General features: G+C 42.0%; 1 protein-coding gene across 1 annotated transcript in view; it reads left to right on the top strand.

Annotated features, from left to right (window-relative positions):
• LOC106580126 (netrin-G2) overlaps window positions 1-24,500 on the top strand; it is a 47,681-nt gene that overhangs the window by 13,038 nt on the left and 10,143 nt on the right. The window contains exons 4-5 of the mRNA XM_014160829.3: window positions 14,912-15,084; window positions 16,278-16,301. Coding sequence (XP_014016304.1) covers window positions 14,912-15,084; window positions 16,278-16,301 — 197 coding nt within the window. The remainder of the gene's footprint in view (window positions 1-14,911; window positions 15,085-16,277; window positions 16,302-24,500) is intronic.

The following is a 24,500-nucleotide window of genomic DNA, read 5'->3' as shown; positions in this document are numbered from 1 at the left end:
AGGTAACATGATCAGTGCCGCCTTGTCTGGAGGAAATGGATGCCTGCCCTTTTCTGGTCTTTCTCAAAGTGTTTCGTCAGTTAATGAGTGGATGAGTTCAGGGTTGGGAAGGTTACTTTCTAAATGTAAACCTTTACAGTTACTAGTTACCTGTCCAAAATTGCAATAAGTAACATAATTTTGGATTACCCAAACTCAGTAAAGTAATCTAATCGTACTTTTAGATTACTTTCCCCTTAAAAGGCATTAGAAGAAGACAAAAATGTATGTTACCAATTGAACGACATCTATTGCAGGATAAATCAATGTTAGTTCACAAAACTGGCCATAAATGGATGTTGCATTTTACTTTATGGGTTATGTACATAGCCGCTGGAAGTACAGTAGTTTGGGGGTGGGGATGCTGCGATTTTTGACTGAGGGTGGAAGGTGGGGGGGATGCAGGAAAAAATAATTGCACGCACTGAAGACGTCTATATCAGTCCGCTAATACAAGACTAGTAAAGGCTTTTGTGTTTAATTTTTTTTTTTTTTACTAAATATATTTTGGTATTTACCAGCATTTCTAACTTCAGTCTGATAATTATCTGTACAAAACAGCTCATCTAATAATACTTGTGGAATATAAAATGCTTGCTTGATATATGTTTTCTGTGGGAATCGAACCCACAGCCCTAGCATTGCAAGAGCCATGCTCAGCCAACTGAGCCACATCATCACAAACCACTTGATGTCTCAATGTACTTAATTACTGTATTGTGTGTCGTTTTTCATCATGGTGATGCAAAGTCTACAGGTACAAACCTGGATGACAATGCACTAATGTACGTTTACATTAAGTGGTTTGTAAGGATGGTAAATTAATACTGCACAAAAAGTGGTTGTTTTCCATGTTATTTGATCCAAAAATAATAATAATTTGATGTGGATGTTTTGTGTCTTTGCCCATAACTTTGCACATTGTGATGTAAGTGTTTGAAGACAGGGTTTTGTTCTTTCTGGATTCCATTAGAATGACAATCACAGAGAAAGGGACAGGGCAACAACTCTTACAATTCCAACTATTGAATCCTGCAAGATACTGTTCTTAATTATACACCTACCATGTGGAGATGCTGAAAAATGTTTTTGCCCACGATACGTATATCTATATCAGTCCTCTAATAGTAGTAAAGGACTAGTGCACTACTTTTGTGAAAAATATTTTCAACAAATAATAATAATATATATTTGTATTAATATGTGTCCGACCGCCTCAATTCGGTATTATGTAGCAACATTTGAAATTGTGTTTTTTTATCATTGAATAAAAGTAGAGACTCAGAGCTAGAAAATGGTATATCATACACTGCAGTTGAGGAATAATGGGAAAGTAATTCTGCTTTGAAAGATGGTAAATGTGTAAACCCCACTTTTGAGAAAATGGGCCTTGAATGTTTTGGTACACCTACTGGAGAGCTCTTTGTCTACTCCCATCTCTTTAAGCATTCACATGTGAGGCCATGTGGTAAACACATGCTATATCAAATAAAATCTAGGTTTATTTGTCACATGCATAGGATACATAAGGTGTAAATGGTACAGTGAAGTGGTTACATTATTAGATTACGCTTACTCGACACACTTGTCTAAATGAATGGGTCATGTGAAGGAAATGCTATAACCACCCCCCAGCCACATCTAGCTTAGTGGATGGGTCACTATTGTCCGGCCGAAGTGGAGTCTTTTGTTTAGACATGAAGCTAACTAGTTAAACAATGGACTGGAACAATCCCAACTCATACTACTACCAATACAAACATTGTCATAGCTGTAGTATGAATCTGCAGGTAGCTAAAGCTGACAAACTATGTTCAATGTTAGCTAGCTAACAATAGGCTATAACTAGCAATGTAAATGGATTTCTGATTAGAATAATATCACTACATAGATCATACACGTAACGTTATCGAGCCAGAAAGCTAGCATTTTCTATCTAACTAACAGTACGCTTTAACTTGAAATAAAAATGAGCAACTTTCTGACAAAATGAGTATCTCAAAATGTAGCTGGACTCTTACTCGTATACATGGATGAAAGGACTGTCAACACATACTGAACAGCTCACGTTATTGACAGAAGCATGCTACATGGCAGACCAATCCAAACTCATTTCCCGGCATGCCCAGCCCATTCATTATCTCAGCCAATCATGGCTCGCGGGAAGGTTCCAGTCTTTTTCCGTGGCTAAACCAACTAGGCTCGTAATTTAACAATTCTACACCTATTTATGGATAGAATACACGTTTGTTATTAAGACACATGAAAGTTCACATGTTCCAGAAGGTATTTCTGCCCAAAAATACATTTTGATTAAAAAAAACATGTTTACGTTCAAATGCCACTCTTGTAAAGTAGTGAGGTGTGACATACACCTTTGTCCTGAAACGAGTCACATATTTTTTTATTCACATTTTTCAAGGGGTGCTGCAGCACCCTCGGCACATTTACTTCCCACAACTATGGTTGTATAGGCTTCTAACCCATTTCTTTCCACTTCAATACAGATAAAATGATTAGGCTATATATAAAATAAAAATAAAATTAAGTCTGTCAGATTTCCAGTCATTCCAATTAATGAAATACCCCTTGATCTACAAGAATAGGACTTGGAAATATAGATTAGTCTAAATGTTTTCCCTGAACATAATCCAAAAACGTTGGAATGGCATGCTTTGAGCGCTACCGAAAAGTGCGCCAGGACAATTCACAGTTGATCTCACTCAATTTAGCTCAACGCTGATTGGCTATTATTTTATACTTTTTTATCAAGGGAGGCCAAATGCTTGCTGGCTTCCTTCCCTTGCATTCAATACTATGGGCGGCAACAATGTCATACTTTTTTTGACCAGACAGCATCAGATCGATGGCCTACACATACAGAGACGAGGGGCGTTGTTTTGCTCCCTCAGATGCTTTCTCCGGTGAGATACGTTCAGCCTCTTGAGAATTGAAGGAAATTCTGAAAAACCGAGAGACAAAAGATACATTATTTTATGTTTCTCTTTTTTTCTTGGATTTCTTTTGGGGGGGAAGCCTGGCTTCCCTTGCATCCATGAATACTTGCCACTGAAAATCCCTACTTGTGGTCTTCTTAAATTAAACTAGTTTTTTACATTGTGTGTGGAGCACAATACCACAGAGGAGTTTACAAAGGAGGAACTCCCTCAAACTTGTATTCCATGATTCACATAATTGCTGTGTAGATATCAATAACAGGCATAAGTGATATACATATCGCCAGTAGGCTACACCACTGCTGTCACCCTTATCTCCCAACCAGCTCCAAGCGTTTATTGAAGTTGGTCATATAATCTTCGATGCCGACAGCAGTCGCACCATTGGAAGATGTAGCTTGCGCTTTAGCCTACAAAAAACCTATTCCTGACCTTTTCCACAGTCCATCAAACTTATTTGGTGTGTCATAGTGGTCTCTGGCTTGTGGTCAGAATCTACGTTTTTTAATAATAGGACTAGATCAAATAAAATCAACCCTTAAATGCACTTGAAATAAAGTTTCATTTGATTTAGTCCTATTCTTTAACTTAAATATTTTGTTGAGATGGAGACTTGAATCCAACATATTAATTATTAACTTGAAGATTACATTTGAAATCAACCAAAGCTTGAATCCCTGAGGCCTATATGTATTGTCTATTTTAGTTGAACCTTGGGTTGAATTAAAACAATAGCTGTTGATGACTTTGCAAATGCTATATAGGCCAAATATTGATGATATATGACTTATAAAGAATGGTTACATTTTCATTTGCTCTCTTAAACGTACCCTTTGGAATGAGTTTGATAGCAACCGTGAATCTTTTTAGTTAATAATGATTTCTCAATAATCCTTCTCGCGATAGCATATTGGTAGTAGTCAGTGACAAATATGAAAACTAAGCAAGGCTGGGCTTGGTAAAAAACCTGGATGGGAGACCAAAGGGTAACTGTTGATAGGCCAATTCTCCAGTAGTAGGTGCTACCCAGCCTATTGTTTTGATAGTGGATATAACGTTGAATATCTGACATTGTTTCAAAGGAAAAAATTCAACCTATTATATTCAAGGTTTGTCTATGTTGAAAATTGGTTACCATGATGACATAGTCCTGTGGTTGAAATTTCACCCTCAAAACAACAGTTTACATGATAACATTTTTCAAATCCAATGTACAGTATTGTCCACGTAGATTCCACGTCACAGTACGTTGACAAAATACGTTGAAACAATGTTCATTCAACCAGTTTGTGCCAAGTGGGATCCCCTGCCAAACAATACCTGTATGTTGAAGGTGTCTTTTGAAAAGAGGGAAATTTAACAATGCGTCTTGAGGAAACTGCAAGGCATTACTTAGTTAGTACACATACAGTATGTTTGTGTGAGGGATACTGTCGATAGAGCCAAAACCTAGCTGGCATGATGACACCTGTGCACTACACACACACACACACACACACACACACACACACACACACACACACACACACACACACACACCACACACATTTGTACGGAGTGTAGTAACAGTTTGTGGAATTACGTTGACTCAGCACTTGATATTGCCAGTGAACTTTGTTGCTGGTCTTGGTCAGTATTATTTTCTTCATCAAGGCACATGCTCTTCTCATTGATATTTTCCTTAGTATTCTAAACAATGTAGCTATGTGAAATGTATTATGTGCATGTTTTATTATTTCTATGCATAACTTTCATTTTAAATCATTTTAAGGCTTGACTGTCTGGTCCCACTGAATGTATAGTACAGTATATCAGCATAGTAGATGCTGTATGTTCACAAATGCATCTACTTTTCCACCAGTTCTTTTCTCGCTGTGTTCCCCTGTAGGGGAGTAGCCTATTGTATGACTGATGATGCTCTGTCCAGGCTTAGGAGGATAACAGAGTTAACCCGTCCGTGCTTTCTGCGCTGTTGGTCTCAACTTTGCTTTGGGTTGCAGATGAATTATGAAAATAGAAAACCGCTGCTCGCGGTCTGGTACTCCAACACTTACAGGACAACCCTAATGCGGCTAATGAAATTAACATTTCAGGGGGCTGGAATATGAGTAACTATTGCTGTCATCTCAGGAAGTAAGCTCTGTATGAGTGGAGAACAGCACCCTCCCTCCCTCCTTCCTTCCCACCCTCGCTCACAACCTCCCTCCCTCCTTCTCTCCCTCCCTCGCTCCCTCTCCCCAGTCCCCCTGCTCTGCAGTGTTGTCTATTTCTGTAGGATCCTCATTACCCAATGAGATGAAACAGCCCTTTTAAACTGTAAGCTTCTAGTGTGTCAATTTATGAGAAAAATTGTGATCATTTGACTAGCTTTGCATTGTCACTCAGCAGGTTACTGCTAATTTTAGGTCTTTTATCGTTATAGTTTACCGTCAAACTCTGTCCTCCAGGTAGCTTAAGTAAGAGGCAACGCTAAGGGAGGATATCAGGATAAGCACAGTTTTTATTTGTAGGGGGAAATATTTATACATACATTTACAAGGGCCAAATTGAGGGAGTAAAACATAATTTGAAGTGAAGAGCAGTTTGTTTCCCCAATGATGCCAGTATCTTCAAAGTTTACTGGGCGGGCAATTTGTCTCTGAGGAAAGAGCTGGGATATCTGGGTTTTATGCAGCAACGCTTGCGGGGATGTGATATTTGAAAGGCTGCTGAGTGTGGGATCCTCCTTGTATGCTAACAGCACCTCAGGCGTAAATATTGTGGCAGCCTGCATGGATCCCATGCCTCCAGGGTCCCAAACAAAAATGGGGTGTCCTTGCCAGGCAAACAGAATATTTCAGCAGCACGATGTCCCTCATCAAATTTTCATCTGCCCATTTCAATGATGAGGCAGACTAATTTTGGTGCAGCTCCATCACAGTAGGAGAACTGTGGTCAGCTAACCTGTCCATCCATCCTTTAATGAACAAGAGCATATGGTTCATTATCATTACTATCACCCTTAATGCCAGGATGTACTGTATAGCTCAAAGCAGTGATAGGCCACATACTGGACTTTCCAGGGAAGTTATAGCATTGTCATGGAAGTTGTGACCCGGTAAAGCCATCAGCTTCTATCTCAAGGCCATCAGACTGTTAAATAGCCATCACTTGCCGGCTACCACCTGGTTACTCATCCCTGCACCTTAGAGGGTGCTGCCCTATATACATAGACATGGAATCACTGACCACTTTAATAATGGAACACTAGTCACTTTAATAATGTTTACATACTGCTTTACTCATCTCATATGTATATACTGTTTTCTATTCTACTGTATTTTAGGCAATGCCACTCCGACAATGCTCGTCCTAATATTTCTCTTTTTCTTAATTCCATTCTTTTACTTTTAGATTTGTGTGTATTGTTGTGAATTGTTAGATACTACTGCATTTCGCTACACCCTCAATAACATCTGCTGAATATGTGTATGTGACCAGTAAAATGTGGTTTGATTTGACATGCCTGACTCAGGCATAGAGATGTTTTGGGTGTGCTTGTGTCACATAGGCGGCAGGTAGCCTAGTGGTTAAGAGTGTTGAGCTCGTAAATGAAAGGTTGCCGGTTCGAATCTCTGAGCCAACTAGATGAGAAAACTGTTTGCTTAAGCAAGGTACTTAACCCTAATTGCTCCTGTATGTCGCTCTGGATAAGAGTGTTTTCTAAATTACTTAAATGTAAAATGCGGAGGGGGTTCAGACACTGTGTCAAATCAGAATGATAATAATTCCTTTGTCATATTACTCTTCATTTACTGTAGATAGAAATGGTACAGATTCACATTGTGTTTTTATGGGAGTAGTGCAATGGATCCTGTCCCTAACGGTCCCTGCAGTGGACAGTTGCTCTGCAGGTGCTTTTACAACATTCTGGTCATAATTGGCAGAACCCCACAGAGCCTCAACCCACGGAGCCCACAAATTAATTATGCAAGGCGCCTTTTATATTCCCAGTGTCCTTTAACTATTTTGATGTGCTCAGAGAAATTTAAAGCCAACTCCCTTTCTACAGCTCCACTTTGTCTACACTTCTCACTTACACTAATGTGTCTATGTCTCTGCCTATCTGCATATCCCTTCGGGAAAAGGAGCTGCGCTTTGCATTTGACTTCCACCCTTGTTCGTTGGGAGTGCAGGAGAAGGTGTTTTTTTTCTTTCTTCAGCATCCTGTGTAAATAATTTACAGGAGCTGTCCATGCCAAAGCTTTCAAGGTCATTTGAAATTGGTAGTTAAAGAGCCAGCCGCGTGAAGGGCTGCTGCTCCCCTCATGGGGTAGTGCTCCCCGGGCCGTTCTGGTGCTCACCAACCCTTAAACTGCAAAATCCGGAAAATGTTGAGAAAAGGTCTCCTGTAGCTGTCTCCGAGTTGGTTGGGGATCCAGTGCTCTCGCGGGTATTGGAGGGAAACAGCAGGGTTTTATTTTCTCCTCATATCATAAGTTCCTCAGAGCACAGTGAAAGAGAAAAGAGAGAAATGGCAAAAAGCATGTGAAGCAATGAACTCTGTGACTGCATCTGCTGTCAAGGGGCTAGCAGCATTCTAGAGCTGCAGTACCTCAGAACCCCTATAGGAATGTATAGTAGATATAGGGGAAGGGGCTGTTAGTGAGGTGAAATGGTACCTCCATTGGAGAGCTGTTGTGAAAACCCTGAACAGCTTATCATTAGCAGAGGTCAGAACTCGTCTGGTCCCAGTAACGGATCAGGACCAAACAGAAAAGGATGTTTGAAGCCAATTATACATGTTTGGCTCTTCAAAGCCCATGGAGACAACCTGTACACCTGCAAACCAATATCAGGAGCCATACAATGTTGCTCCTAGACTACCAATACAGGCCTACAGAATGAAGTCATGTTATTTTTTGACCCTCTCAGATTCATTGATCATCCCAATAGTCAGGGAATCTCCACTCTATAACTGCATCATGGTGGTTATGAGCCTAGTTGTCCCAGCTGAGTAGTAGGTCAGAAACGGTAATTGTTTTCTTGGTTGAAAAAATCCTCTCTCTCCAAAGAAGAAGTGAGTCTTAACAGCTGTAATAATGACAGATGTGGCCCCCTCTGTGCAGGAGGGTACCTCGCAGTGCACCATTTGTCCCTGTCTCCTCTCCATCCATTCTTATTTGGGACTAAGCTAGTCATCATGAGTCACTGGCAGTGAGCGCCCGGCAAATGAAAATAAATAGTGGGGGATTCTCACGAGAGAAGTTGAGGAAATAAATAAAGCTCCCATTAGCGGCAGCTCCCAGCTGTAAGTGAACAGAGCATGCCACTCTCCACCAGCCTTTTATCTGTCTATCCACATTTGTTTAGCGCTTGCTGTTATTTACTCACCTAAATGCTGCATTTCTCATCTCCAGCAGATGCAAGCTTTTTTTGTTTATATCGTCTTGAAAGGGGGGCTGGTGGCTCTGGCTCGCCAACGCTAATAAACATTCAGTTGTTTTATAGGCCGTGATTATGTCATTATATTCGGCGGATTACTTAATACTGACTTAACACGTAACGTCTCCTCCAGTCAACCTGTCCTGTGCGTGGTAATCGTAGTGTGGCCGAGCCATATGTAGAATGTACGGTACTGTTCCTTCTTCCACTCCAGATGGCCGGATGGGGGTTTGATGCTGGCCCAATAGCAGGGCTTGGCTGGCCTGTAACATGAGCTCATGAGCCCAGACAGTGGGGGGGGGGGGGGGGGGGTTGCCCTGCAGCAACCGGATATAGCTGCCCTGGTTCTGGGAAGGAAGGAGGGCATTTTCCTCCGAGAGCACAGAAGTGAGGCTCCATCCACACTCATAAGGGGGGTGCGGAAATTGACAACGGTGCAATTTCCGCACACTGATTTTTGCTCTTGAGAATCTAACATGGTCTCGGTAATGAATGACTCACTATGGATAGATGGTCTATGAGTGTGTGTGTGGGGGTGCACATGTGTGTGTCTGACTTTGTGTGTGTCTGACACCCACTGCGTGAAGGCAGGATACTTCCTGAATGTAGAGCGCATTAATATACAGTATATTCTCTTTTCCGCAGCCACCCCCAGGCTGCAGTGACTTATAGGCTTTGAAGGCCTTAAAGGAAAAGAGGAAAACAGTGTTTTTTTTTAAAAGTCAAAGATAGAGCCGCCTTGTCCATACTCTCCTTTACAGTATAACAAATGATTCCTTGGCTCGCTCCCCTTTTTTAATCAAGGGGCTTTACTGTCCACTTTGCACTTTTTGTGAGGCATCAATAATTTAGAATATTCACTGTGATGCATACCAATCTGCCTACTAGCGTGTGTGTGCGCGCATTGCATAGTGTTTCACAGCCCATAACTAAGCACATTTAGAATATGCCAGCAAGCATTTATTCTGCCATCAGACAAGACAGGTCTCTTTTGCATCAGATTTCTTTTGTTTAGAGTGCCCTTTCTCCTGGAAGCGCTACAGTCAGGGATAGGGCTTGGGTAGGGTCTGTGTCATTAAATATGCAACAGTGGCTTTCTTACAGAAATGGGGGACCTGCCAGTGGATGCAAATATCTTGTACATTTAACATGTTCGATGTTCATGCATTATTTGTAAGCATAAATGGTGGAGGAGGATGGAAAATGTTCCTGTGAATGCCGGAAATAGCTCGGGAAGGACTCCTGTATTCGGTTCAGATATCTGTGGTAGCTTCAACATGAAATGTTTTGAGCTGTCTTTGCGAAATAGTTGGCAAGGAAGTTCTATGAGCACGTTAAAGGTCCAATGCAGCCGTTTTCATCTCATTATCAAATCATTTCTGCTTAACAATGCTAGCACAGATTGGAATATGTTCCGTGATTCATCCGATGGCATTGAGGAGTTAACCACATTAGTCACCAGCTTCATTAATAAGTGCATCAACGACATTGTCCGAACTGTGACCGTACGTATATATCCCAACCAGAAGTCATGGATTACAGGCAACATCCGCACTGAGCTAAGGCTAGAGCTGCCAATTTCAAGGAGCGGGACACTAATCCGGATGTTTATTTAAGAAATTGCGCTATGCCCTCCGACGAACCATCAAACAGGCAAAGTGTCAATACATGTCTAAGACCGAATCAAACTATACTGGCTCTGACGCTCGTCAAATGAGGTAGGGCCTGCAAACTATCACAGATTACAAAGGGAAACCCAACCACGAGCTGCCCAGTGAAGCACCAGCTGTTCCGGATGACTGTGTAATCAAGCTCTCCGTAGCCGATATGAGTAAGACCTTTTAAACAGGTTAACATTCACAAGGTCGCAGGGCCAGATGGATTACCAGGACGTGTACTCAGAGCATGCACTGACCAGCTGGCAAGTGTCTTCACTGACGTGTTCAACCTCTCCCTGACCCAGTCTGTAAAACCTACATGTTTCAAGCAGACCACCATAGTCCCTGTGCCCTAGAACGCCAAGGTAACCTGTCTAAATGACTATCGCCCCGTATCACTCACATCTGTAGCCATGAAGTGCTTTGAAAGGCTGGTCATGGCTCACATCAACATTATCATCCCAGACACACTAAACTCACTCCAATTCGCATACCACCCCAACAGATCCACAGATGACGCAATGTCTATTGCACTCCACACTGCCCTTTCCCACCTGGACAAAAGGAACACCTACGTGAGAATGCTGTTTATTGACTACAGCTCAGCGTTCAACACCATAGTGCCCTCAAAGCTCATCACACCACTAAGGAGACTGAACACCTCCTTCTGCAACTGGATCCTGGACTTCCTGACGGGCCACTCCCAGGTGGTGAGGGTAGTCAACAACACATTCACCATGCTAACCCTCAACACGAGGTGCGTGCTGAGTCCCCTCCTGTACTCCCTGTACACCCACGACTGCGTGGCCGCATACGGCTCCACGGTGGTAGGCCTGTTCACCAACAACGATGAGACAACCTATAGGAAGGAGATCATACACAAAACAACCTCTCCCCCAACGTCAGCAAGACAAAGGAGCTGATCGTGGACAACAGGAAACGGAGGGCTGAGCACACCCCCATTCAACGAGACAGGGCTGTAGTTGAGCGGGTTGAGAGCTTCAAGTTCCTTGGTGTCCACATCACTAAGGACCTATCATGGTCCAAACACACCAACACAGTCATGAAAAGGGCACGACAATGCCTCTTCCCCCTCAGGAGGCTGAAAAGATTTGGCGTGGGCCCTCAAATCCTCAAAAAGTTCTATAGTTACACCATTGAGAGCATCTTGACTGGCTGCATCACCGCTTGGTATGGCAACTTCTTGGCATCCGACTGTAAGGCACTACAGAGGGTACTGCATACGGCCCTGGGGCCAAGCTCCCTGCCATCCAGGACCTCTATACCAGGCTGTATCAGAGGAAGGCCCTAAAAATTGTCTAAGACTCCACTCACTCAAGTCATAGACTGCTCTCTCTGCTACCGCACGGCAAGCGGCACTGGAGCGCCATGTCTGGGTCCAGAAGACTCCTGAACAGCTTCTACCCCCAAGCCATAAAACTGCTGAACAGTTAATGGAATGGTTACCTGGACAAAAGGTTAACTTAAATGTTAAAAAAAAACACTATCCTGCACTGGCTCTATGCACACTCACTGGACTCTACCCACACACTCACACATACTACACTGTCACTCTAACACACACATACAGTACACACACACACACACACACACACACACACACACACACACACACACACACACACACACACACACACACACACACACACACACACACACACACACACACACACACACCTTTCACACTCTTTCACACCCTTCACATATGCTGCTGCTACTATGTTTATTATCTATCCTGATTGCCACTTTTTACCCCTGCCTACAGTACATGTACATACAGTGCATTCGGAAAGTATTCAGACCACTTCACCTTTTCCACATTTTGTTACATAACAGCCATATTCTAAAATGGATTTTTCTCATCAATGTACACACAATAAGCCATAATGACAAAACAAAAAAAACATTTTTACAAATGTTTGCAAATGTATTAAAAATAAAAAACAGAAATGCTTTATTTACATAAGTATTCAGACCCTTTGCTATGAGACTTCGAAATTGAGCTCAGGTGCATCCTGTTCCCATTGATCATCCTTGAGATGTTTTTACAACTTGATTGAAGTCTTCCTGTGGTAAATTCAATTGATTGGACATGTTTTGGAAAGGCACTCACCTGTCTTCATAAGGCCCCACAGTTGACAGTATATGTCAGAGTAAAAACCAAGCCATGAGGTCGAAGGAATTGTCCGTAGAGCTCCAAGACCGTATTGTTTCAAGGCACAGATTTGGGGAAAGGTATCAAAAAATTTCTGCAGCATTGAAGGTCCCCATGAACTAAATGTCCTCCATCATTCTTAAATGGAAGGAGTTTGTAACCACCAAGACTCTTCCTAGAGCTGGACAACCATCTCTGCAGCACTCCACCATTCAGGCCTTTATGGTAGAGTGGCCAGATGGAAGCCACTCCTCAGTAAAAGGCACATGACAGCCCGCTTGGAGTATGCCAAAAGCACCTAAAGGACCATGAGAAACAAGATTCTGTGGTCTGATGAAACCAAGATTTTGGCCTGAATGGCAAGTATCTGGAGGAAACCAGGCACCACTCATCACCTGGCCAATACCATCCCTACGGTGAAGCATGGTGGTGGCAGCATCATGCTGTGGGGATGTTTATCAGCGGCAGGGACTTGGAGAATAGTCAGGATCGGGGAAAAGGTGAACGGAGCAAAGTACAGAGAGATCCTTGATAAAAAGCTGCTCCAGAGAGCTCAGGACCTCAGACTGGGGTGAAGGTTCACCTTTCAACAGGACAATGACCTTAAGCACACAGCCAAGTCTCTGAATTTCCTTGAGTGGCCCAGCCAGAGCCCGGACTTGAACCCGATCGAACATCTCTGAAAATAGCTGTGAAGCGACATCCATCCTGACAGAGCTTGAGAGGATCTGCAGAGAACAATGGGAGAAACTCCCCAAATACAGGTGTGCCAAGCTTGTAGCATCATACCCAAGAAGACTCGAGGCTGTAATCGCTGCCAAAGGTGCTTCAACAAAGTACTGCGTAAAGGGTCTGAATACATATGTACATTTCTGTTTTATTTATTTTTAATACATAAAAAAAAATATCTGAAAACGTGTGTGATTTGTCATTATGTGGTACTGTCTGTAGATTGAGGAACCTTTTTAAAAAATATATTTATTTTAGAATAAGGCTGTAACGTAACAAAATGTGGAAAAAGTGAAGGGGTCTTCACTGTATTACCTGAACTACCCTGTACCCCTGCACATTAACCCGGTACTCCTTGTGTATAGTTTTGTTATTTTATTGCGTTACTATTTCCTTTTTTTTATTGAGCAATTCTTTCTGACTTTTTAACTCTGGGAAAGGGCTCATAAGTAAGCATTTCACAGTAAAGTCTACTCCTGCATGTGCCAAAATTTGATTTGATGAAGTACATTACTGTGATTGTTTTCAATTAAAAGGGTCACAAAGAAAATCAAGTTTTTGACTGCACTGGACCTTTAAGGAGTGAATAAAATGATATTTGTGCAAAGAGGTTTGGTGGGAGATGATTGCTAACTGCCCAAAGAGTACTGTAATTGATTAATAGTTGGGCTAAAGTGGAGGATCCAGTGATAAGCTGGAGTGCCGTGGGTTTTCCCAGAAGGCACTGAGACGAAGTGGGCCACTGATTAATTTGTCATGAAGAGGTGCTTGATGGGAGTTCTGTCTCCAGGAGCACTGGGATGAAAAAGCCCCGTGATTGTCGCCAAGTTTTTAATTATGGCTTAAAGGTCTTGAGCGGGTGGAAGAAACTCCAACTGTTTCCAAGGGGGCTTTTGAAAACAGACTTAATTAAAGTCAATGGGATTGGAATGAAACTGGGCTCTGTCTGTCAATTATCCTCCTCAGTGTGTTGGGTAGGAAATGAGAGAGCCACATCCTCATATTATCCCCTTTGTATCTATCTTTACCAGGATGAGCATATACCTAACCTTTAAAGTCAATATTGAAGTCAGTGTGATGAGATATTCACTGATTTTAAAACACACCTGAGAAAGTGATAGCCTACTGTACATCGTTATGGTATCAGAGTGTCACTATTTGGATAATTCCCCTTTGATTCAATTGAATTTTCCCTCATAATTGAGAGGATAGGCGAGAAGAAGAGGAGAGGAGACATCCTTTTGGAGATGTGGAGGTCCATTCCATGAATATTTCATGCAAATGTAGGGTGGGTGGCTCACCAGAGTGGAACACAGGGTATTGGAAGTCACTCCCTCATTTGATTAGGGAGATTGTTATTCAAATGTCACCATTTCCATGCTAACTTGCCTGCCACCTCTCTCGCCACCTCAATTCTACCCCCTTGAAAAAATAATTTACATGTACATGGCCAGGTAATTTCTTGAGATCGGGAAGTGTTGGTTGATCTGGGAGTTCACATTTTCTAAATCTATTTATTTGATTCTGTTTCCCTGAAAGATTTGTCTCTTGCCATTTCTAAAACATGCAAATATGTTCTGCAGCTTGTGAATCACGATCTTCAACATTTTATCGCTTGTGCTCGTACTCAGCTTTAACAATGTAATTTAAATCTTACTCTTTCATCTTACTACTGTATTTAAGACCCCTGTTTATCCAGGTAAGCAATTGATCAAATAATATCTTGATCGATAACTACCTGCTCATTTCTACTGTACATAGGGGGCATAAGCATTGATTGGCTTGTCTACAGTAATATCAATTCCCACAAGGTATACATGATCATGCATGATTAGCATAGCAGTTGTTCAAATTCAAGCGAGGCATAACAGTGACATGTTGTGGACTGACATTGATTATACCTCTCTCCCCCACCTAACTTGCCATAGGTGTAAGTGTAACCTCCATGCTGGCCAGTGCACCTTTCGGGAGGGCAGCCTGCAGTGTGACTGTGAACACAATACGACGGGCCAAGACTGCACTCGCTGTGAGAGGGGCTTCAAAGCCAGGTCATGGAAACCTGGATCGTACCTACCCACCCCCAACGGATCCCCCAATATCTGTACGTAACCTCAAATATAGCTACTAGGGATTAACATGGGTAACCGGAATCCCGGGACTGTCCCGTGAACACGCTTCCCATTTCCTGAAAAAAATTCAATGACAAGACCCGGGACATTACGTCTTCCCCCAGTACCGGCACTAATGCACAACATGCGCAGCATCAGATTAGCAAAAACCATTTATAGCACATTATCCAAACAGGTTGTCGCATGGAAGCCTTTAGCCTAGCGCATTTACTTCACACAAAGTCACCATAAATTCAAAGTGCACGCACAATTGACACACGCGACCCGAATGCAGTTAATTAACCCTACAGGAAACCCATACAGTAGGTTTAGTCTGTTAAAGAATGTGTGCCTTTTTTTATTATTATTGTGAATATTCTGACAGTCACAAATGTGATAGGCCTATGCACAATTCACTACATAGGCATCGCTGTCACTGACATTACGTTTGTTAACAATGCAGAGAGGCATGAGGGAAAATTCTATCTTCTCCTGTCCTAGAGCCTAGGCTATTTTCCTATCCAGTCCCAATCCCACTGAAAACCAAAATCCCGACTCCTTCATGCGCTGGGAATCTAAGATAATTACTCTATCATTAGGAAATTTCAGTGTAATTTGCTCTGAAATCTTTACATAGTGGCAAAGCAAAGCCAACAAGGTGGTGAGGGCGCTTTAAATTGTCACTTCAGATTTTTTTGCAATATTTCGAGGGATAGATATGAATTATTCCTGGTATTGAAACTTGGTAGATTTTCGGGGGAAATATTCATCCCTAATAGCTACTGTATAGACTTCCAACATGATACCATACTGTATCAACCATACTATACCAGGAACATACTAGATGGATTAAGTAATGGTTGAAGAATTTGGGTCATCTGCTCCACACAGCCACAGAGTGGAGCAGCTGAAACTGTCACATTTCAAAGGAAAGATGCCAGTTAGTTTGAGGAATCCTACAGATGTAAACGTATACATATGCAGAAGCACCCTATGCTATACCCACAAATTAAAAGAAGGAATGGGGGGCCTGATGCTTCCAACGGCAGATGTGGCGGCTGATGTGCTTGTATATTAAGCATTGAAAAACCTCCAGCTCTCTTTTTTTCAGATGTATACATAAAAACACTGTAATTCTCCAAAATAAATGAGTAAACCTCTCTCTTTCTCTCTCTCTCTCTCTCAGGTGATGCTGCTGGGACTCTTGGCAGTAAGTAAAGTCCTAATCAAACGGGGTAGAGCTTGTTATCACTTATTTTTTTAGTCTCTGTTCATATGCTATCATTCTTTTGTCTTACTTTATAGCACACTATCTAATATAATGTGTCCCTCCCCTCTGATGTTGTGGTGGGTCCCCTTCATTCTAATCACAATGATGCCACTCACAAATTACATTTTTCCACAGTTTTATATCCCTTACTGCTGGTCTATAACTCAAAAGGGGGGAGGGGATTTAAAGTGTGTAGATGAGGGCTAATCCAAGGACATGATGTGAGAGGGACTGTGAGTGTATATACTAGAGTCTCTCATAGGGATTCTTTGCAGATCTATAGGAGATACTGTACTGCTACAGCTGTGGTGAAAAACCATAATGTTTTGGGAGATGGCCGAAGGATGATTTCATGGTATATCCACGATCAGAATTTTCCCATGTTAGTGCATCTGATATCATTTTACTGTTTTTTTTCTCTACCTTCTTGGTGTGGTGCCCTCTCAGCACCCACAATAGTCCAGACCCCGCCAACAACCACACCTGCGATGGCGACCACAACCAAGCCAGCCACAGACCAACTGCCCACAATTACCACTATTATGGCAGGTGGGAAAGCAACTACGGTTGTAGTTTCTGACGGCCAGACAGAGTGCCTGTCTAAAAGGAACACAGGCTGTGTCTGAAATGGCAGCGTATTCCCTATATTCAGTATATTGCCTATATAGTGCACTACTACAGAGCTCTATGGGCCCTGGTCAAAAGTAGTGCACTACATGGAATAAAGTGCAAACGGACGCAGCCATAGTCTGAGGGCTCATCAACCTCCTGCTTCCTATTGACTTTTAAACCAGAATACACTTACTAAAGCAGCACATACAGTAGAATGTGTCCCCGGTGCATTCCTGATGACTAGGAAATGTGTTGTCCTGCACAGCTGAAAGGGAAGGCAATGCTATAATGTTGATGAAGCACAAAGGCAATGGAAGAGAGGAGTTGATGAATCTTTGTCTCTGTTAGCTTGGTCATTTGGCATGTAGTAAAGTGGCTGGTTGAGTATGTGTATTGTATACTGTAGCTCACATCATTTTTTACCAACCGCCTTACAGTTTGTGATGTATTGCATGTTAGAAAGAATATAACATATCTGCATTTGTGTTGTGTTATCAGATAAGTAGCAATATTGTTTTTTGTAGTAAACAGTTGCTTCATGTGTGTGTGTGTGCGTGTGCGTGTGCGTGTGTCTGTGATAGAGACTTTTTGGCAACTAGGTTGTACTTTCACTAGATATCCTTCACTTATTATACTTCCATGGTATCTCCCATAATGTCAGGCTGGACAGAGAGTCTCCCATGGCCCAGTGATTTCTGACCTGTGAGTGGAACCCCCTCATGTCTCTGTCTCTACTGCTGTGACATGACACACTCCTATAGGCTCTGTGAGTGTGTGTTCCCTGTTGGTAGGGACTTCAAAACCTCCATAGTAACAAATGTCATTTTCAAATGCAAATAAAGTGCCCTCAGAAAGTATCACATCCCTTGACATTTTGAACATTCTGTTGTGTTACAGCCTGAAATTGAAATGGATTAAATTGAGATTGTGTGTCACTGGTCTACACACAATACCCCATAATGTCAAAGTGGAATTATGTTTTTAGAATTATTATTATTTTTTTTTTTTACAAATGAATTAAAAATGAAAAGCTGAAATGTCTTGAGTCAAATATTCAACCACTTTTATGACAAGCTGAAATAAGTTCAGGAGTAAAAATGTGCTTAACAAATATTAGTGTTTAACATTTTTGTATGACTACCTCATCTCTTATTTTTCAATTTTTTGTTGTAAATTTTACTTATGATCTTAAAAAAACGAAATATACACATGCAAATGACAACATACAGATGCACAGAAACATCCACAACATCACCCCTGCCCAGACCCACCTGCTCACACACCCATCTCCAGTGCCCGTATCATTCTCCACCACATGGCCTCAAACTGCACCCTTTTGTTTCTCTCTGTTGCCCACGCACGTTCAACATTTAGATAATAAAGCATTTGACCTTTCCATTGTGTTAACGATGGAGGATCGGTTGATTTATTGTTTATAAGTATACGTTTTTTCAATATGATTGGCGAGAAAAGTTTTGTCCAACCCATCGGGTATCTCACTGCACTCTCATATGCCATGTCTTTAAATATGAGACAGATGGATTAAAAAGTACATTTACATTGCAATACTTCTCACAGTGAACTTTCTAACTCTGCCCATGACTTTTGGACTTTATAGAATTCCCAGAAGGCATGGATTATTGAGTCATTGTTAGTTTTACACTTAAGACATGACTCTGCCGTTGTGCTGTAGAATTTGGGAATTCTGTCTCATGTAATAAATTCTATACATTAGTTTACAGTGCATTCGGAAAGCATTCAGACCCCTTGACCTTTTCCACATTTTGTTACTTTACAGCCTTATTCTGAAATTGATTAAATATATTTTTTCCTCATTAATCTACACACAATACCCCATAATGATGAAGCAAAAACATGTTTTTAGAAATGTTTGCAAATGTATTTAAAAATAAGTCAACTGAAATATAACATTTACATAAGTATTCAGACGCTTTACTCAGTACTTTGTTGAAGCACCTTTGGCAGCGATTACAGCCTCGAGTCTTCTTGAGTATGACGCTACAAGCTTGGCACACCTGTTTTGGGGGATTTTCTCCCATTCTTCTCTGCAGATCCTCTCAAGCTCTGTCAGGTTGGATGGGGAGTGTCGCTGCACAGCTATTTTCAGGTCTCTCATAGATGTTAGATCGGGTTCAAATCCGGGCTCTGTCTGGGCCACTCAAGGACATTCAGAGACTTGTCCTGAAGCCACTCCTGCTTTGTCTTGGCTGTGTGCTTAGGGTTGTTGTCCGGTTGAAAGGTGAACCTTCACCCCAGTCTGAGGTCCTGAGCTCTGGAGCAAGTTTTCATCAAGGATCTCTCTGTACATTGCTCCGTTCATCTTTCCCCTCGATCCTCACTTGTCTCCCAGTCGCTGATGCTGTAAAACATCCCAACAGCATGATGCTGCCACCACCATGCTTCACCGTAGGGATGGTGCCAGGATTCCTCCAGACCTGATGCTTGGCATTCAGGCCAAAGATTATAATTTTTTTCGTCCAGTTGAGGCTCCTCAGAAGAGGAAGGGGAGGACCATCCTCAGTGAATTTCATAAAAAATGTAATTGTAAAAGATTAAAAAATGTATCCTTTTTAGGTAAAACTATACTAAATATATTCACGTCACCAAGTACCTTATTAAAACACTCTATTTTGCAAAGGTGGTCTACAGTAGCCTCAACATCACTCGGGAGGATAGCACCGTGGTGTAGCCGGAGGACAGCTAGCTTCCGTTCACCTCTGGGTACATTGACTTCAATACAAAACCTAGGAGGCTCATGGTTTCCACCCCCACAAATAGACTTACACAGTAATTATAAGAACTTCCGGAGGATGTCCTCCAGTCTATCAGGGCTCCTGCAGCATCAACTGACATGTTGTCCACCCAATCAAAGGATCAGATAATGAATCTAGTACTGAAAGCATAAGCTACAGCTAGAAAGCTCTGCAGTGTATAGAATGTGGTGAGTAGTTGACTCAAAGAGAGAAAGACAATAGTTAAACAGTTTTTAACAAATTAATTTCTTCCGAAATGAAGGCGACGCAAGAGAGAAATAGAAAGAGATTATCATTTTTTTCAGTTTCATCTACTTAGCTAGCAAAGCCTACTGAAACCCTGCTCAAACAGAGGGATGCTATGTTAGCTAACTGGCTATGACTTTTCAACACAACACTGGGTAATAGTAAGCTTTTGGTATCACACATTTGTTGCCACCGGGGCCCACTGGTGTAACTGCTTACTGACTGTACACAGTAACGTTACTGCTTGATTTTTGCGGGTTTACTAACGCGTTAGTTCTATTAGCTATATTGACTATGACGTTACTTTAGCTAATATGGTGACAACACTGTAGGCTGATTGGCTTGGAAAGTGTGTTTTTCGCATGGTCATATACGGCTGATGTGTTGTGCATTGAAGTCCACAAGCGAAGGGAAGAGGTGAGAGGAGGAGAGTGCATGGATGCGAGAAGGAATACAACATGGCTGCTATGAAAGTGAACTATGTTCACAAGTCATCAGGGGTGTATTCATTCCGCCGATTCTGTTGAAGAAAAAAAAAAGAAGTCTTAAACGGAACAAAACCGGGATAAACGTACTTGACCGCCACTGGTTTCATCAGACCAGAGAATCTTGTTTCTCAAGGTCTGAGAGTCCTTTGGAACTCCAAGCGGGCTGTCATGTGCCTTATACTGAGGAGTGGCTTCCGTCTGGCCACTCTGCCATAAAGGCCTGATTGGTGGAGTGCTGCAGAGATGGTTGTGCTTCAGAAAGGTTCTCCCATCTCCACAGAGTAACTCTAGAGCTCTGTCAGAGTGACCAACAAGTTCTTGGTCACGTCCCTGACCAAGGTGCTTCTCCCCCGATTGCTCAGTTTGGCCGGGCGGCCAGCTCTAGGAAGAGTCTGTACCTTGTCAGCTCTGGGATTCGATCTTGCAACCTTTCGGTTACTAGTCCAATGCTCTAACCACTAGACTAGGTATGTATTTATTTTGTTTAGTTTTTTTAATCTGTAAAAATGTCCAGAAACATGTTTTCACTTCGTCATTATGGGGTATTGTGTGTAGCTTGATAAGGAAAATGTTTAATTTAATCAATTTTAGAGGAATCTGGAAAAAGTCAACGGATCTGAATACTTTCCGAATGCACATAACTCTAACTGTTTAAGGCACCATTGGCGTCATGGTGAAATCTCTGAGCGATTTCCTTCCTCTCCAGCAAATTAGTTAGGACGGATGCCTGTATCTTTGTAGTGACTGGGTGTATTGATACACCATCCAAAGTGTGATTCAATAACTTCACCATGCTCAAAAGGATATTCAATGTCTGCTTTATTTATTTTTACCCATCTACCAATAGGTGCCTTTTTTTGCAAAGCATTGGAAAACCTCCCTGGTCTTTGTGGTTGAATCAGTGTTTGAAATTCACTGCTTGACTGAGGGACTTCTCAGATAATTGTATGTGTGGGGTACAGAGATTAGGTAGTCATGGAACTTTAAAAGTTTAATCAAGACATTTGTGATTTGAAATCTTTTGGACATCAGAGCAGTGTTGAAGGAATCCTATTTGAATCAGACAAGGATGTTCATATGATATGTAAGATATACAAAACCTTGCACTGCATAAAACATACATTTTTGTCAACTGTAATTTTGTTAGTTATGTTTCAACATTCCCTCCAACTTGTGCCAATATCAGTTCTCTTTAAGTCTTGTTTCCAAGTAGTTTATCTTTTTTTCTAAGAGATTTTCAGTTGGATAGGGTCTCTGCAAGGTTTTGTATATCTTACCTATCATATGAATATTTTTTTTCTTTCACTTTGTCATTATGGGGTATTGTGTGTAGATGGGTGTAAGGCTTGGGTGTCGTACTGGAGGAATCAAATGCAGGAAGCAGCGATACAGGGTAGTGGCTTTAATAAAGAAAGTGCACTTAAAGAAAGTGATACACTGTTGTCCACAGTGGAACACTACAGGGTCCGTTGTCCATTTCACTGAGATGGGTCTTTATAACGCCAAGGGCTCAGTTACCGTTTTAGTCGGAGATTACCTGGCCAATGCTTAAAATGTTCATGATAGCTTGAACTATTCTAAGCTCATGGGATGAAATTTGTATTTTTTTTTATTTCATCATTGGAAACCTATAGACGTGTCACTAGCCATTTGTCCTGATGAATTATGGAATACTCTCAATATCACTATGTAAGAGGAAAGGTCATGGTTCTTTATGAGCGCCTTCTTCTGATACCTTTCTCTGCGGTGTCACAAGTATCAGAGGGAGATTTGAAAACAGTCATCTACTGAGTACATAGTTATGAATGTGCTCAACATTGATGATAGCGGGTTCTAGGCAGCATCCACTTAATAAGGTGCTTTTCAGTAAAAATAAATAAAAGGTTACATATTTATTCAGCATGCTTGTTCTTTAGACAATTCTCACCTGCTTGTTTGTCAAAATGGCTGCCCAAAGTACCAAGGCAGCCTTTTCTCGACCTGGAGGGCTGATATTTTTATTTTACCAGGCAGGTCAATTAAGAACATATTCAGGAAAAGTTCAGACTTAGATTATAATGAATATGATTATGAACAGGCAATGATTATTAGCTGCCAATGTCCACCCCAAGGCTTCTCTTGGGTTGCATAGACACACGCACCCCCGCACACACACACGCACACACACACGCACACACACACACACACACACCACACACACACACACACACACACACACACACACACACACACACACACACACACACACACACACACACACACACCCCAGTGTAACTCCACCATCAAGAGGCTGAGAGTGCTCTCTGATCTAGATGAACAAGCTATCTCTCAGGGAACAGATCTTCTCTGGGAAACCTTCTCTAAATTGGTTGGCCATTGTGGCAGATGGTAAAGGGGGGGGGGGGGGGGGGCATGTCCCAACCTCTGTAACTTCGTGTTACCCCACAGCTGCAGTACATTGTGACTTGCCTCAGTGCTCACCTCTGCTCCACATACGTACATGTGGGTCCAATGTAGCCCAGATAGTTAACCCAAGGTAAATCCACCTCCAGCACTCATAAGGTTTCAACATGGCTACTACCGCACCCTAACAAAGCCATGATGTTCCTTCGGGCACAAAACATTCAGATATGTAAATACAGATAATAAGAAAGCAGAACATGACCAACTTGAATTCCCCACATTGATGCCACAAAAATATGCCTCAGCAAGTGTCCCAAAGTACATGCATAAGCATTTCCTTAATGATATGAGATTGTGTATGTGTGGTACCCAGCGTGTAAAAACCTGTCCCGGCTGATAATTGGGTCTCTTTTTATGTAAAGATTGATTTGGGAGTTTGTCCCTTTGGCCATGCTCTAATGATCAACCACTGGGGAGGGATACAGTCTTAATAAAACATCAGCATGCCAGACAGCAGGAAAGCTCCCACTGTTCCAAGTGCGTCCCACTGAATCCCAATGCACCCATCTGCAGGAGGAGGCCGAGTCGCTCACTACAGGGAGACTCTACACTTAACGCTACACCTGAAGCACGTTGCCGCATAATATTAGTATGATTTAAATATTGGGCATACGGAAGAATGAAAACATGATTTGGTTATTTGGCAAGGGCAAAGACACCTGTATTGTGTGTGTGTGTGTGAGAGAGGTGTGTGTGTGTCGGTGTGTTTACTAGAGTACTTGCTTGTGTGTTTATTAGTGCGTGCATGTTTTTCTGTGTGCCTGTATTTCTGTCTCTCAGCCAATGTACCTTTTTTAGTTAGAAGCTTAGCATTCATTGTTAGAATACTTCAAAACGTCAGACCCTAATGAGATACTGTATGACCCTGATTTATCTTCTGTGCCAAACAGACATCACCACCTTCACTGACATAGTGACAGCTGTGGTGGGTCCCACATCCAGCACAAAGCTCGGTGACTCCCTAACTGACACACCAGGTTGGAAACTAGTGAGATGAATACTAGGCATTAGGCATTTGATAGTAGGTAACGTAGTAGTAGTAGTAGCTGGTATGTGTAAAGTCTGATCACCTCAAACTGTATATCAATGCAAACTCCTTTTATTAGTCTAGGTACTTTTAGTACCCACACTTAGATTAGTCTCAGTGGTTTTGTAGAAAAGACTGTATATACAGCATGTTTGTCTATGATGCTAGATAACATCTGGAGAGCATTGGTGTGTAAATGCAATAATCCTCTCAATTACCTAAATTACCTCATTGCTGGCTCAGTAAATGCTTTCCAACTGCTCCCTCAAGTGCTGCTTCTGGCAACAGATCAAACGTCTGTGCCAGCCACTATACCAGCCACTCTTCCAGCCAGTATGTCAGACACTGTGCCAATCTCTGCCAGTCCCGACCAGACAGACAGTCCATCCTTAACCACAGTGAACTTGCCCCCAATGGAGGTAAATCTCCCCACAACCACAGTGAGAGCGCAGCCGAAAGGTAAGTACCCTGAAACACCAGAGGAATCACTGACCTCTGACCTCTCACCCTTACACTACATGAGCTTTAA

Source organism: Salmo salar, chromosome 20 (genome assembly GCF_965601325.2).
Source record: "Salmo salar chromosome 20, fSalSal1, whole genome shotgun sequence".
Lineage (NCBI taxonomy): Eukaryota > Metazoa > Chordata > Actinopteri > Salmoniformes > Salmonidae > Salmo > Salmo salar.
The sequence above is the reverse complement of the archived record's forward strand: the minus strand, read 5'-3'. Positions and strand labels throughout refer to the sequence as shown.